This window comes from Cetorhinus maximus, chromosome 26, assembly GCF_964194155.1.
Source record: "Cetorhinus maximus chromosome 26, sCetMax3.hap1.1, whole genome shotgun sequence".
Lineage (NCBI taxonomy): Eukaryota > Metazoa > Chordata > Chondrichthyes > Lamniformes > Cetorhinidae > Cetorhinus > Cetorhinus maximus.
The window spans coordinates 19,683,435-19,698,038 of NC_135904.1; the positions used below are offsets into that span (position 1 = coordinate 19,683,435).

At 43.0% G+C, this 14,604-nt stretch overlaps 1 protein-coding gene across 2 annotated transcripts in view; it reads left to right on the forward strand.

Annotated features, from left to right (window-relative positions):
* myo1ea (myosin IEa) overlaps positions 1-14,604 on the forward strand; it is a 149,078-nt gene that overhangs the window by 53,012 nt on the left and 81,462 nt on the right. For both annotated transcript variants that reach the window (XM_078530297.1, XM_078530298.1), the window contains exons 3-6: positions 633-722; positions 3,982-4,076; positions 8,602-8,689; positions 10,060-10,149. In XM_078530297.1, coding sequence (XP_078386423.1) covers positions 633-722; positions 3,982-4,076; positions 8,602-8,689; positions 10,060-10,149 — 363 coding nt within the window. The remainder of the gene's footprint in view (positions 1-632; positions 723-3,981; positions 4,077-8,601; positions 8,690-10,059; positions 10,150-14,604) is intronic.

Genomic DNA, 14,604 nt, shown 5'->3' on the forward strand with positions numbered 1-14,604 from the left:
GTGACACTCTCATAGGTTCATGGAACAAGACTGTCATTATTTACAGAGGCATTGGACTTTGGAAAAAAATAAAATAGCTAGAGTCAGCCTTCATTGAAGGGAAGAAAACAGTTTAAGGGACACAGTGAACTCTAGTTTATCTGTTGGAACTTCCTCTCTGTGATGTGAACGTTGTCCTCCTCCATCTGCCAACACCACCCCACCCCCCCAGCCCCCTCACCGCCTCTTCATCTTTCAGGTCTGAAAGCATCAATAAACACAGCCGACAGTGAATGTGGAACAGAGCTCTGAACAGCATTATATAACGCGGAATGATTTAAATCCTTTAGAGAGGAATCAGATAAGTACTTGGTTGGGAATGGCATTCAGATTATAGCAAAGCACAAAATTACCTGGCGGGTTTACACCTCCATTGAATTCAGCACCTTAAATGTACAAGCGGTCGTCTTACTATCTCCTCAATAGAAAATGTTGACACTAAGACACCCGTTGTAAATTACAGGTTTTCCAAGGTGATGCCTTTCATTCTGAGGCTTGAGCAAGATCTTTGTTTATCCTCTGCCACTATTTTCACAGTGATCTTAATATCTTGTCCAATGCCAATATATGGAACCTTAACCTGGATTGCGCAGACATATATCGGGCCTGTGCTTATCTCCGTGAACCCATTCAAACAAATGCCGTACTTTGGAGAAAAGGAAATCGAAATGTATCAAGGAGCAGTGAGTACACTTCACTTGGTGAAAAGATTGATATTTGAAGAAAGATTAACACTCACAAAGGCAGATCTCACTCGGCTCTCAGTTGATTGATGTACCACCTGTTGTGGCCATGACCACACACCAGCCAAAAGGATCCCAGGATCAGTGCCTCACCTAGACAGTACCACATGCATCACAATTGGCTACAGTTGCCCTGAGGCAAGTGGGAGGAGGATGACAGGACAGGGTGGGATGGGCAGTGGAAATCAGCCCCAGTTCCTGCTCCTGATCCCTCTCCAATGACCTGTGAAAGTGGATATACCCGGGTGTGGGTTGGGGAGATTTCTGCTTTTCATAGTGAAGATTTTTTGCCTGTACTTTATGCATGATTATGACTGGTTATAAATAATGGAAATCTTCCACCCAACATGGATGTTCCATGTGGTTGTATGGTTACTGATTTGCCTCACACATGAATAATAGTCTCTTGAGTGAGTAAGAGAGAGGGCTATCAACATTAATGACATCATTATTCCAGCTCAAGGATGGGAGAACAGTAGCAGAATTCATTTTTAAAAACATTTTAAATACCGTCTAGGAAGGGGGTAAAAGTTGTTCCACCCGAAATATAGCTCACCAACCTGGAATACATTTTGGAATAAATTTAATAATGAAAGAACATCTCAAGATAAATACTTCAAAAGGAAAAACTTGCAGGGAGATGGGGAAAGAGCAGGGGAGTGCGACTAATTGGATACTCTTTCAAATGGCTGATACATGCATGATGGGCCGAATGACCTCCTCCTGTGCTGTATCAAAGTACAACTACCTTTTGAAGTTTTTTTGTGACACTTTTTTTCTTTAAAGTGAATAAGGAGGGTTGTACTCAAGTATATATGTGGTATAATAAACCTGATGATTCTTTTAAAGACGGACAAATAATTGGACATTGAGCCCTCGAATTACACTGGGATATTAACGTGCCAATGTTTAACAGATTTGTACGAAGTACCCTTGTGTAAGATTTTACTTTTTGATCTTTACAGGAATCGATCATGACAGCCAAAGGCTGCGTGTAATACTTTATGGTTATAAAGCAGGGATTAACATCTACCAATGTTTAGGCAGCGATACACAGCATCATACGGGATCATATGACTCAATTTTGTTGTTGAGTGGAGAAGTGCACAACCACGAGTCTCAAAGTTCTTTTCATCCTTTTCTTCTCTCTTCCCTCGCTTCCTCTTGGGTCTTCATCTCCGTACCTTTCGTCGATGATACACTATTTTTATACTTTTCCATTCACACCTCTCCTCCAAGCCTTAACTAATCCTACATCTCCACAACCACCCTATTCTAACTTTGTCAATCACTTATCACTACATATCTTCATACATTCCTCTGTCAATGTCATTGAGGAGACTTGATAGAGGTATTCGAGATCCTGAGGGTTATGGACAGGGTAAGTAGTGAGAAACTGTCCCCACTCGAGAACATCCAGAACTAGAGGGCACAGATTCAAAATAATTGGCAAAAGGAGTAAATGTGAGGACATTTTCTTTCACCCAGAGGGTGGTTGGAGTCTGAAACAAACTTCTTGAAAGGTTTGATCGAGGTATTCAAAAGGGAATTGGATTACTACCTGAAAAGAGAGAATGTGCAAACATAGAAACTAGGAGCAGGAGTAGGCCATTCAGCCCTTTGAGCCTGCTCCGCCATTCATTATGATCTTGGCTGATCATCCAACTCAAGAGCCTGCTCCTGCTTTCTCCCCATACCCTTTGATCCCTTTCACCCCAAGAGCTATATCTAACTCCTTCTTGAAAGCATACAATGTTTTGGTCTCAACTACTTTCTGTGGTAACGAATTCCACAGGCTCACCACTCTCTGGGTGAAGAAATTCCTCCTCGTCTCAGTCCTAAATGGTCTACCCCATATCCTCAGACTGTGACCCCTGGTTCTGGACTCCCCCACCATCGGGAACATCCTTCCTGCATCTACCCCGTCTAGTCCTGTTAGAATCTTATAGGTTTCTATGAGATCCACCCTCATTCTTCTGAACTCCAGCAAATATAATCCTAATCGACTCAGTCTCTCCTCATATGCCGGTCCCACCATCCCAGGAATCAGTCGGGTAAACCTTCGCTGCACTCCCTCTATAGCAAGTACATCCTTCCTTAGATAAGGAGACCAAAACTGCACACAATATTCCAGGTGTGGTCTCACCAAGGCCCTGTACAGTTGCAGCAAGACATCCCTGTTCCTGTACTCTAATCCTCTGGCTATGAAGGCCAACATACCATTTGCCTTCTTTACCGCCTGCTGCACCTGCATACTTACCTTCAGTGACTGGTGTACAAGGACACCCAGGTCTCGTTGCACATTTCCCCCCTCTCAATTTATAGCCATTCAGATAATAATCTGGTAGCCATTCAGATAATAAGGTTATGGGTATTAGGCAGGGGAGTGGGATTAGGTAGAATGCTCTTTCAGCGAGCTGGTGCAGACTTGATGGGCTGAATGGCCTCCTTCTGCATTGTAAAGATTCTGTAATCTCTAACCATGTCAATCTCTAACCTTGTCTGTTGTTTGTTGCTAGATTGCAGCATTTCAACTTGCTCAATCACTTTTTTTTTACTTGACAGATCTTCCTATCATGCACCCAAGAGCATAGTTTACCTAAAATCTGGCACCCTCTTTACTGGTTTTAGTGGAGGTATTGAAATGAATGGATTTGTGCCTTGTTAAAATAATGGAGCGGATACATTAAGAGACTGTGCCTTGTTTTCCTGCAGTGAAATTACAATGGATCAGTGTTCTTGACCTATTATTATGTGTTTGAAGTAAAAGTCTCCTTTGGCCAGAATTTAATGCCTCCTCCCAGCAGCGAGTTTGGAGGTGTGGGAGTGGCATTTAACCAGGCAGGCAGGTGCAAGATGGGATCCTGCTGCATTCCCACTTCTGCCTGATTAAGTTTGGGGTGGGAAGGCTCATGGACGGCCTTCCCTCTCGGATGCTAATTAATGCCCAGCTAAGGGCCCCATCCCACCATCACTGGTATTCACCCAGCAGCGGGCAGGGGAGTTGCCACATGGAGAGCCATGAAATTCTGCCCCTTGCTCCTGAATCTCACCTCCCTACAACCCATGGTATTTAACCCGCTCTCTCTCTCCAAATGCAGTTGTTGGTCATCTGGTGTCATGGGGATCGTTTATTATTTGGATTTGTGACAGTTATCTCTATTCTTTCACTAACATTACCTGTTTCTTCATAATCCAGGCCCCCTATGAAAACCCACCTCACATCTATGCTCTGGCAGATAACATGTTTCGGAACATGATTATTGATGGGGAAAATCAATGTGTCATAATCAGGTAATCAAATTTGTGTACTTTTATTGAAGCTGAGTAAAATATAATGGGGCTTCTCCCATTTCCTCTGTGCTTTTTTTTTGGCTTCCAACTGACCATGTCACAAATATTATCGACAGGAGGATTTCATAGATTTTTGTGGCCTTCCTCTTTCAATGACTCATTGTTATTGCCGTAACCCAGCACTTAGCAGCTGCAGAAAAGTTTGGTTTCCTCTTAGTTAGGTTTGTTGCAGTAACATAATTGCTGTATTTTGTAACTTGTGGAGAATGAGTTTGCACCTTGCATTATGTAGAAAATCAGTAGTAATATGGAATCAATTAAAATGCTTGCACCTTAGTGCCTCCCTGGTTACTTTGTTACCATCCTTGATACAAAAGAGCTATTTCAGTCCTTTTGTATTTCCCTTTTCATGGACTTTGATTAATTATTCAAAACATTAATTGCTGTGATACCCCAGTGACTTCAACAGTTTGCATTTGAATGGACCATTTCCCAAGTCTTTATTCTGGTTGAATCAAGTTGCCTTTACAGTAGAGCTGCTCTGGAGATCTGTGTCTGCCTGTATTTAACGCTGCTACATCTGGCTCCTTTATCACAGTGGCAAAATTGCAGCCTCAGTGTGTTGAATGTCTGCATTTATATTCTCTCAGATTCTGAATCTGCAGGATTCAGTCTGATGGAGAGGCAAGTGTAATGTGTTTTTGCCCATTTTACAAACGTTAATCATCAATAACGAAAGACATAGTTGCGCCCGATTCCGTCCACCTATGCAGAGTGGCACTGTGTGACACCGGAGAAACTGTGTGCTTATTAATTATAATAACAACGTGTGCATTGTTCTGAAGTCTCAGGGAAGCTCATCCGGTTGTAAGGATACTTGAAATTGGAGCCACCAACAGTTTTAACAAGTTCCCAGTGGGACTTTCTCTGAAACACACACACTAAGTTTCTTGCATGTCCATATGAAATCAGTTTCAGTGTTGCATTCCTGTTTTGTGTTCTCGTGGAAATGTGCCAAACAATAAGAACGTAACCAAAAAACCTGTAAAATTCCACACTGTTGGCCAAAAATGGATGGGAAGTTGTGTGAGGCACAATGAATGAAGAATTGTTCGTTCATGATGTGTAGGTGACAGGTCTAAACTATTTTTTTAATATATTTAATCCTTTTGCAAATCAGACTTTTTTGATGCTCCCTTTTCCTGCTCTTTCGCACTTCAGTAAAGTGAAAGGTTGCATTAACATTGATTAAATACTTTTGGGGTTTAAAGACACCATATCAGCTGCTTTCTTCAACAATGGTGCTGTGCAAATATCTGATGAAAGATCATTGACCTGAAACATTGGACAGAATCTTCTGCCTGTTGGGCAGGCTGTTCGGGAGCGGGCGCTGGCGGGTGCAGAGCCGATTGCCACCCGCAATCGGCTGCGCACCACCATTTTACGTGGGCGGGCCAACTAATGCACGCCCAGCATTCAGCGCTACCTGTTCAGGCAGGGGGGGAGGAGGGAGAGTCAGGGCCTGTGCTCTTTCACGCATGCGCGCAGAAGAGAGCAGAAATTTGCCTCGGAGATTAAGGTAAGTTTCAAAGTTCAAAATAAAGAAAGTGATAAATCATTTACACACGTCCCCTCATGTGACAGCATCGCATGAACTGGGACGTGTTTATCAAATGTTTGAAAAATATGTATTAATTTAATAAACCCTTCATGAAGCCTCATCCCGCCCGTGGATGAGGTTTCATGAAAAATGCGAAGGCTACTTGGGCTCTTTGCCTGCCCGCCAACCTTAAGATCCGATGGGCAGCATTCAGAATTAGTTTAATTAGTTTATTAATGGCTTTAACAGACCTTTGACAGTTTGGTGGGCGCACAGCCGAACAGAAGATTGGAATGATACGCAGTGAGGTCGGGACGCACGCCTGACGTCACTGCGCATCATTTTACGCATCGGCGTGCGGGACCCACCCCCGCATGCCAAAGAGAAAATTCTGCCCATTGGACTGGATTTTCAGAGTGGGTTTAGGAACCTGACACCTGGATGAACTCAGGATCCCAGCCTTGTGCCCGAGATGCGTCGCTTCACCGATGCGATTTTTAATTGGCCAGGAGACAAGCTTGGTGTCCGATTAGTGGCACTGAGCAATGCCAGGAAGGCACGAGCTGCCTGTCTGACGCCAGTGGTGAAGGCAGGCAGCAGCCATATCGGGGGCTGTTGCTGGCTTGATGATTAGAGGCAGCTCATCAGAAGACCAGGAGGTCGAACATGGTGGAAAACAGCCATGGAGGACAAGTTTAGGAGCAGTACTTGTACCAACACTAGTTGGTCCCACACATTTGAATAATCAGCAACTTCAAAGGCACTCACTTGGGCCCCGCAGGGAACCCAACAGCTGTGCATGAGCTCAGCCGATTAAAACATTGGAAATTGCAGTGCCGCACAGACAGGCCCCTTACCAAGCTCAAGGGCAGCTAATTGACAGTCACTGCGTTTTCTATTCCCTCATCTCCAGCTGTCCCTTTAAAAATTCAAAACTGTCCTGGGGGCATCGGGATCCCAAGACAATCCCTGACAAAACCATGATTTTCCAAGCCCATCCCCACCAGCTCCCAACCTCGTGGTGTTCTGATTATCCAGCTCGTTAACTCTGTTTCTCTCTCCACAGATGCTGCCTGACAAGCTGCCTATTTCCAGCACTTTCCCTTGTTAATTCAGATTTCCAACATCCACAGTATTTTGCTTTTACATTGATGCAACTATATAGCACTTTTAACATTGAAGAGCCTTTGGACATTTTTCTGAGAGGCTTGATCAGGCAATAATGGACACCAAAGCAGGGAGGGGGGGACAGAATGGGATGAGAGGGAGCCATTTACAGTGTCAGTGCACCTGGGGGCCAGGAAGAGAAGTTGGATGGTCAGCAGCAATGCACACTCACATCAGATCAGGAGAACATTTTTTTAAAAAAGGCAATTGTTTTGCACAAGTGAAAGTCTGATGGATATTAATATAATGTTTATTAATAATTTTAATTATTTAATTAATTTAAACACTAACCATAGTTGTGGGTACTGTGTTTCAAAAATAAATGCAGGTGCTACCTATTGCCAATTGACCCAAATAAACAGAGTGGTCACTGCTATTTTCTTCCTTCCAACCTTCACGGTAATAACATTACATACTTTAATTTACACTAATCTTCCCATCCATTTGTGCTTTGTTTGGTTTGAAACTTAAATTAGTGATGCACAATTAATTTTCTGTCATGCAAGTTTTTCTGTTTTGTAAAACCCTGCTTGCTCTACTCCAAAGCCAGCAAGTTACATAGTCCTCCTTACCTCATTCCGCAAATACCATCGATGCTGTGGTCATGTTTCTATTCTCGTACGTGCCATAACGGATTGGATGAAATGGAAAACATTTGTCAGGGTTCTGATTGCTGCATTAGGAAAGCATTTTGGGTGTATTGACAGAGGAAAGGGTGAGAACAGGAAGTCGTGTTCTGAAGTTCAGGATGTGTTTAGTGGTGTTCAATCATCTCATTTAGGAACTCTTATTATGCATGAGTTAGGAGCAGTTTACAGTGGAAGGATTTTTTAATTGTTCTGTTTTTATGAGAAGTAAAACATGAAAAAGAAATCACACCCAGCATTTTGAAGACTTGCCCAAACCATCAGACCCTTAACTGATTGATTGTTTGTTCAAACCAAACAACTTCCAAACTGGCCAAAAATAGGAATAGAAAGTACCTAATCACGTCTCTGCTGTTTGTCAGGTTATTAAGCAGCTGAGAAACGGAGAACTTGGATTGACATAGGGCTTTATCATGTCAACATTCAGCAAATTATTTTTTGTAGTATATCCACTATTATTTTGGCACGCACAGTTTCTCTTTTGTTCTGGTCAGAAGTTTGAGAACACACTATCCAAACGCCCATTTCGAGGACACTAAAATGGACCATTATCACAGCATCTATGGTATCTGTAAAATGAAGTAAGAAATGCCATACAAAAATATAGTAAAATGCACCATTTTTGTAGCACTGTTCCTTTCATTCTTTGTACCAATAAGGAGGGGAATAGTTAGTAGTGTGACAGCTCAGAATCACCACCTCCCTCTCCAGTCGACAGATATTAACATCGCCTAATGATTTGGCTGATTGATGGGCTTACACCAGAGTGAGCAATCTATGACTATTTGACCTCACCATCAAAATAAATGACCAGCTTCCGCAAGGTATTAACTCGGCATCTATTTCCCTTTCCTGACCTAATGTTGGTGCTCCAAATGGCATATAGCCATGGCACACAAACTCTTCATTTCTTTTCTCTTTGGAGCCTTCTTGCGCTATCTCTATCTTACAACAGAAGCCCAGGTCGCAATAGTGTCATCAAGCATAATCAGTGATCACATTTTATTGCAGAAGCAATGATGGATTCTGTTGTCCAGCAGAGACCAATACATGTTACAGTGGGCAATGTAAATGCAAAGATTTACCCTCTTTTTGTATTTTTCTCTTCCAGCGGTGAAAGTGGGGCTGGAAAGACGGTGGCTGCAAAATACATCATGGGTTACATTTCCAGAGTCTCTGGTGGTGGACCCAAAGTACAGGTAAAGTTGCATTGTTTTAGAGCAAGATCTATTTAGTGTTTTCTTTTAATGTGTTGTGCAGGTGTAAAACATACAAGCTTGCCCATATGAATATGCTGAAGTTGGAGTGCACCCAGAAATTGATCTGGTTCATGTTGAAGTGAGAGATCTTGGCATACAAGTACACAGGTCCCTGAAGGCAGCAAGTAGATAAGGTTGTAAAGAAGGCATATGGAATGCTCTCCTTCATTGGCAGAGGTATAGAATATATAAGTAAGGATATAATGTTGGAATTGTATAAAACACTGGTGAGGCCACAACTGTAGTATTGTGTGCAGTTCTGGTCACCACATTACGGAAGGACGTAATAGCTCTGGAGAGAGTGCAGAGGAGGTTTACAAGAATGTTGCCAGGGTTAGAAAAATGTGGCTACGAGGAGAGATTGGATAGGGTGGGGTTATTTTCCTTAGAACAAAGAAGGCTGAGAGGTGACTTGATTGAGGTGTACAAAATTATGAGGGGAATTGATAGAGTGGACAGGATAAAATTGTTTCCCTTGGTGGAGAATTCTAGAACCAGGGGACATAGATTCAAGATAAGTGGCAGAAGGTGTAGAGGGGACATGAGGAAGAACTTTTTTACACAGAGGGTAGTGGGTGTCTGGAATTTGCTGCCCAAGTTGGTGGTAGAGGCAGAAACTCTCAACTCTTTTGAAAAGTACCTGGATCTGCACCTAAAGTGCTGTAAGCTGCAGGGCTATGGGCCGGGTGGAGGAAGGTGGGATTAGAAAGGGCACCTGGGTGTCCTCGGGCTGGCATAGACAAGATGGGCCAAGTGGCCTCCTTCTGTGCTGTAACTTTTCTATGGTTCTATGTTGATTTCCTCCTGCCCCATCAACATAGCTTTCGTGGGAGGCCAGATAATGGTAACTTATTGGCCCGAATTTTCTAGCCCCTTCCCCACGACGGGTCCGCCCATGGTGGGATGGTGAGCCATTGAAATCTCCGCTCACATCGGCAGGACCGGAAGATCCCACTGGTGTGAGGGACTGGAAAATTGCGCCATTAAGTTCATGGTGTTTGAATTCATCAAGAACTTTGACGAGTATCATGCAATAATCGATAATTCCAAAATGTTCAAGAGCAAGAGTTCCTGAGTACTCAGCAACAAGACTACTCAGCTGCCCACGGCTCAGTGGTGTAGTTCCTTCGTCTCCTGTGGTATTATACGGCTGGTCAAGGTAAAGTTTATTTCGAGATAACGAGGAAGAACTTCACATGGAATTTTATGTCTGTAGCGAGAAATATTTTGCATTCGACTAGTACAGCGGACTTTCACGTGCAATAATTCATCATTCTTTTTTTAAGGAGGGTTTGTTCACTCTCTTGCAGCATATAAAAGACATCATTCTTCAATCAAATCCACTCCTAGAAGCATTTGGGAATGCTAAGACAGTGAGAAACAACAACTCCAGCAGATTTGTGAGTTTTAGAGGCTGTGTCCTGTTTTTACTGTTAATATCCTGTGGGTTTGGCTGGGGAGCTCTTACGGAAAGTCTTCATCTTGAGTAATGTTTGGTGGTTATTTTTGGTTTGATGTTTTTCCTTCAAGTGCTAAATTTCCTTTTGTAGTTTGCAGCAAGTGGGCATGGTTCTTGTTATACTTCATCTTCAAATATTACTCACTGCGAGTTCTTGGCCAAACCAGCTTTCAGTGTACATCATTGCAGCCTGACTCTGTGACCTTTACCCTATGACCAGCTGCCTAACCGAGTGACCTCTATCCAATAGCCAGCAGCATTTTTATTCTTTGATCATGCTTCCAGAACAGAAGTAAGGGTAGAAATGACTATTAGTGTTTTACAATAACATCACCGATCAATCAGAACTTCTCCCACAAAATACCTTTTCCTAAATCTTAGTTTATTCTTCTACGAATTTGTAATATGATTCCTATGTTTTCCCCTGAATAGAAAAACCAGCGTTGTTCATGTTTTGCTTGTCTCATCCTAATAGCTCTGTCTCTTTGTTTGTTGACAATATCAGAAACTAATACGATGGTCTAAAATTAACTAGGCTTTGATTAAACATTTAAGCACTAGTCAGTAAAAGATGGTCAAGAAATTACATGCTCTCTGCTTTTGACCATTAGCATTGAATCTTTATCAGTTCTAGTTACGTTTGTATTGGCCAACATAATTTACATAGTTTCTTGCAAATGCTGCTATTGCAGGGCTTAGGGAGTTAACGCACATGTGAAAGATGTAGAACAAAGCAACCTTGATGTAGGTAAAATAAAATGGACCCTGTCAGGAAGTGTACTTAACTTTGTTTACATTTCAATACCAAATAATGATCTAGGTCCAACATGAATGCTGAACCTTACTCAAATGGATGGCCACAGCTGCTAGCCAAACAGTGTCATCTGAGCAGCTCTTTTTGTGGCTGGGAGAGTTTTTTTTAAATATTCTCCCCTCCCATGCTGAAATGCTGTATAAGTGTTGGTTGGCTGTACAAACATGCTTCTGCACTTGAACCCGACGAGCAGGAGAAGTCACCTAGATTGTGCTCAGCGGCCCCTCCTGCCACCTTCTCTTACCCAGCCCCTCTTACCCAGCCCAGGCGTGCGAATCCACCTCAACTGTTGCATCGGTGAATATTAACGAATAGCACAGTTCAGAAGTCGAACACGGGACCTTTCTTGTCTGTATAACAGTGGCTTATCCACTTATATGAGGCAATCGGAAAGGTTGACACAAACAGTTCCTCCAATCACACGCCAGTTTTGTTTCACACTTCTTATTCTTTTGCTGCTGAGGGGAAAAAAATGAAATTGTCTCTTTCAGCATCACCACCTGAACTCTCACTCCTTTACTGGCAGTACAGTTTAAATGGTTTTTACCAGTCCTTAGTTGCACTCTTTTTTTTTCTGAAGTGACTCTCTGTAGCCTTTTGAAGGGAAGAGCAAACTATGGGCAGAATTTTCCCCCCAATTGTGGGGAAAGTTCAGGAGTGGGTGCATGCAGGCACACCTCCAATCAGCACCCCCGATCGGGTGGGGTGGGGGGTGCCATTTTACATGGGCCGGCCAATTAAGGCCCGCCCAGCGTGACGTCCGCCAGGAAGCGCTATGCGCTCCTGTGCAGGCGGGGGTGGGGGGGGGGGGATTCCCTCAGCATGTGCGCGAAAGAGCGCACTCATCTCCCTGAGGCTAAGTGCCGCCTCAGGGAGATCGGCGCCAAATTCAAAAATGTTAAAAATATAAAAATAAAATTTCCCTGACATGTCCTCTCATGTGACATTGTCACATGAGTTGGGACATGTCCATCACTTTTAGTTAAACTTTTATTAAATTTTTAAAAACCTGCATGAAACCTTATCCCGCCCATGGATGAGGTTTCATGCTTTCTCTGAAGCCTGCCAGGGCTCCCAGCCTGCCCGCCAACCTTAAGGTTGGATGGGCAGGTCCTTTTAATTACTGCAATTACTTTTTAAACGGCCTCAGTTGGGCTGATTCGGCTGCGCCTTCGCCGACCTGAAAATTGAAATGACGCGGGGTGACGTTGGGAGTTCCGCCCGATGTCATCCTGCATCATTTTACGCGTCGGCGTGCGGGTCCCGCCTCCCACACATCAACCGGGAAATCCTGCCCTATATTATCAGTCTCTTTTACACCTTGTGCCGTCTTCCATGAACTGCAATCTGATCCAGGTCTGTGGTAAGGTGTTTGGGGCTTCCTTGAAGCACATGAGTGAACCAGTTGGGTTTCCACAACAATCAGCAGCATTCATAGTAGCTTTTCTGGTACCAGCCCACAAATTACCAATCTATTGAACTCCGGTTTCACAATTTGCAGGGGTGGTTATGAAGCTGGATTAACAATCCAGAACATAATACTAGACTCTGGTTCCACACTTTGTGGTTGACTCTTCAGTGCCCTCAGGGCAACAGGGATGGGAAATAAATGCCTTACCTGTGTCGCCCACATTCCCAAGAACAAATAAAACTTCGGTAAAAGATACAGGACAAGCAAACTCAGTGAATCTGCAGGTTTAGCAATTGTGTCTCAGCCACAAGGCTATGCCAGGAATGAAATGAGGAGGCATGGAGTAGAGGGTGTCTTGCATTAAATGATCTCCACATTATAACCTGTGTTTTTATAACATGCTGCTTTCAGCTGGCTCTTGAATTTCACGTTAAAATAAAGTGTTAAACAATGGATACAGGAACTACAGAAACAACAGAAGTTACAGTATATTTCAAAAAAGGAAATAAAGTTCAAATGCAAGTGAGGTTTTTAGCAGATTCTGTGTGTTTGTTGCTGCCTGCATTCATGCAGCCAAAGGTGGTGCAAGCACACTCAACAAGCATGTGCTCTGAGCGTGTCTTGTGTAACTCCAGCACCTACACAAGGAATTGGGAAATGACAGGTCTGGCTGGTGTTATTGGAGACCTCACCCATCTTTCTAAAGATCAGAAACTGAAGTTAGAAAGTCAAAAATGGTAGGTTTCAGCATGTGGGAGACTGATTCCTCTGCTAGGAATTCTATAATTTCATTACCCGGGAGCTATGCCTTTAATTATTGGAAGCCTAAGTAAAAGGAAGGAATAGAGCAACCAAAAATACAAGAAAGGAAGAGGAATGAAAAGGAGGACTAAAACTGTTTTAAAAGGAGTAGCAAGATTGGTTAAAAAGGTCAGCAAATTTGTGCGATGAATTGGAGAGCTAGCAAAATGAAACACAAAAGTAGCCAGCTCGATATATGCTCTCTATAGGAAGGCTAAAAGCAATTCTGCTTGCAAAATGATTGGTTGCAATAAAACATTTTTTTTTCAGTTTGTATTTTCACTTTTATAAGATATACTTGATGTTGAGATTGCACTAAATGGAGCCATTTTGAACTTCAGGTTGTCAGAAGGTTCCTGAGGATGCCATGCTTGTTTTTATGAAAGTTATACGATAAATTCAGTATTGTGAGGAGAAGTTAGAGACAACACGCTTTTTGTAAGTCCCGAGAAGGTTGCAATAAGGAACAAGATACTCAATGTCCACTTAATTCACTTAACATTCCCAACATCTTTCACATCCTATATTCCAGATCTCGATGAGACTGATGTGAGGAGATGCTAAGGCGAGTAGGTAATAGGTGTTTCCCTAGATGATGGAAGGGATGGAAACTTTTGTACTTGCCCTAGTAGCCAGTTTCAGGGCTGCATGAGTGCAGATCTTGCAGGAATATTATTTATGTTCTTAGTCTGGGCTGATTCTGATAGGACCGAAGATGCTAGATGTTTTTTGAACTTGTGACTTCCTTCTAGAGGATAGTTTGAGCCCAATTAGAAGAGTTGGTGGGATTACAGATCAGAACTTGATCATCAAGCCCATTCTTTATCCTTGATGACTCAATCATGAACTCCCTCCTCTCCATCACCAAGACCTTTCTAATCTCAATCCCTATGTGAATGCAGCCAATCTATTAATTTCTTGAAATAGGCCCCTTTTAAAGCTAAAACTAACTCAGCTTTCTATTTTTTCTGGCAATCTGTTTCACACCTGGTTCAATGCCCAAGGAAAAAGTGAAAATCTTCTCATCTCTCTCTCTAATCTAGCCCATATGAGTTGTGCTGTCAACTTCTACGCTCATTGCCCAAAATAAATGGTCTGCTCACCTCAACCGCCTTTTCACAACTCTAAAAAAAAAATCAGTAACATTCCTCCCCTCATTCATCTTGGTTCTGCTGAGAAGGTTGAGCATGCCTGTACAATACTACATCTGTTATCCAGTGGGCACTGGGTGACGGGGACTACTTGGGCAGGATTTCACGTCCCGTGGGTGGGCGCACGTCCGAGCCCATCGGGCGCAAAACTACGCGCAGTGACGTCAGACGAGCGTCCCGACGTCATCGCGCACTCACACGATCCATCGGTAGGCGGGC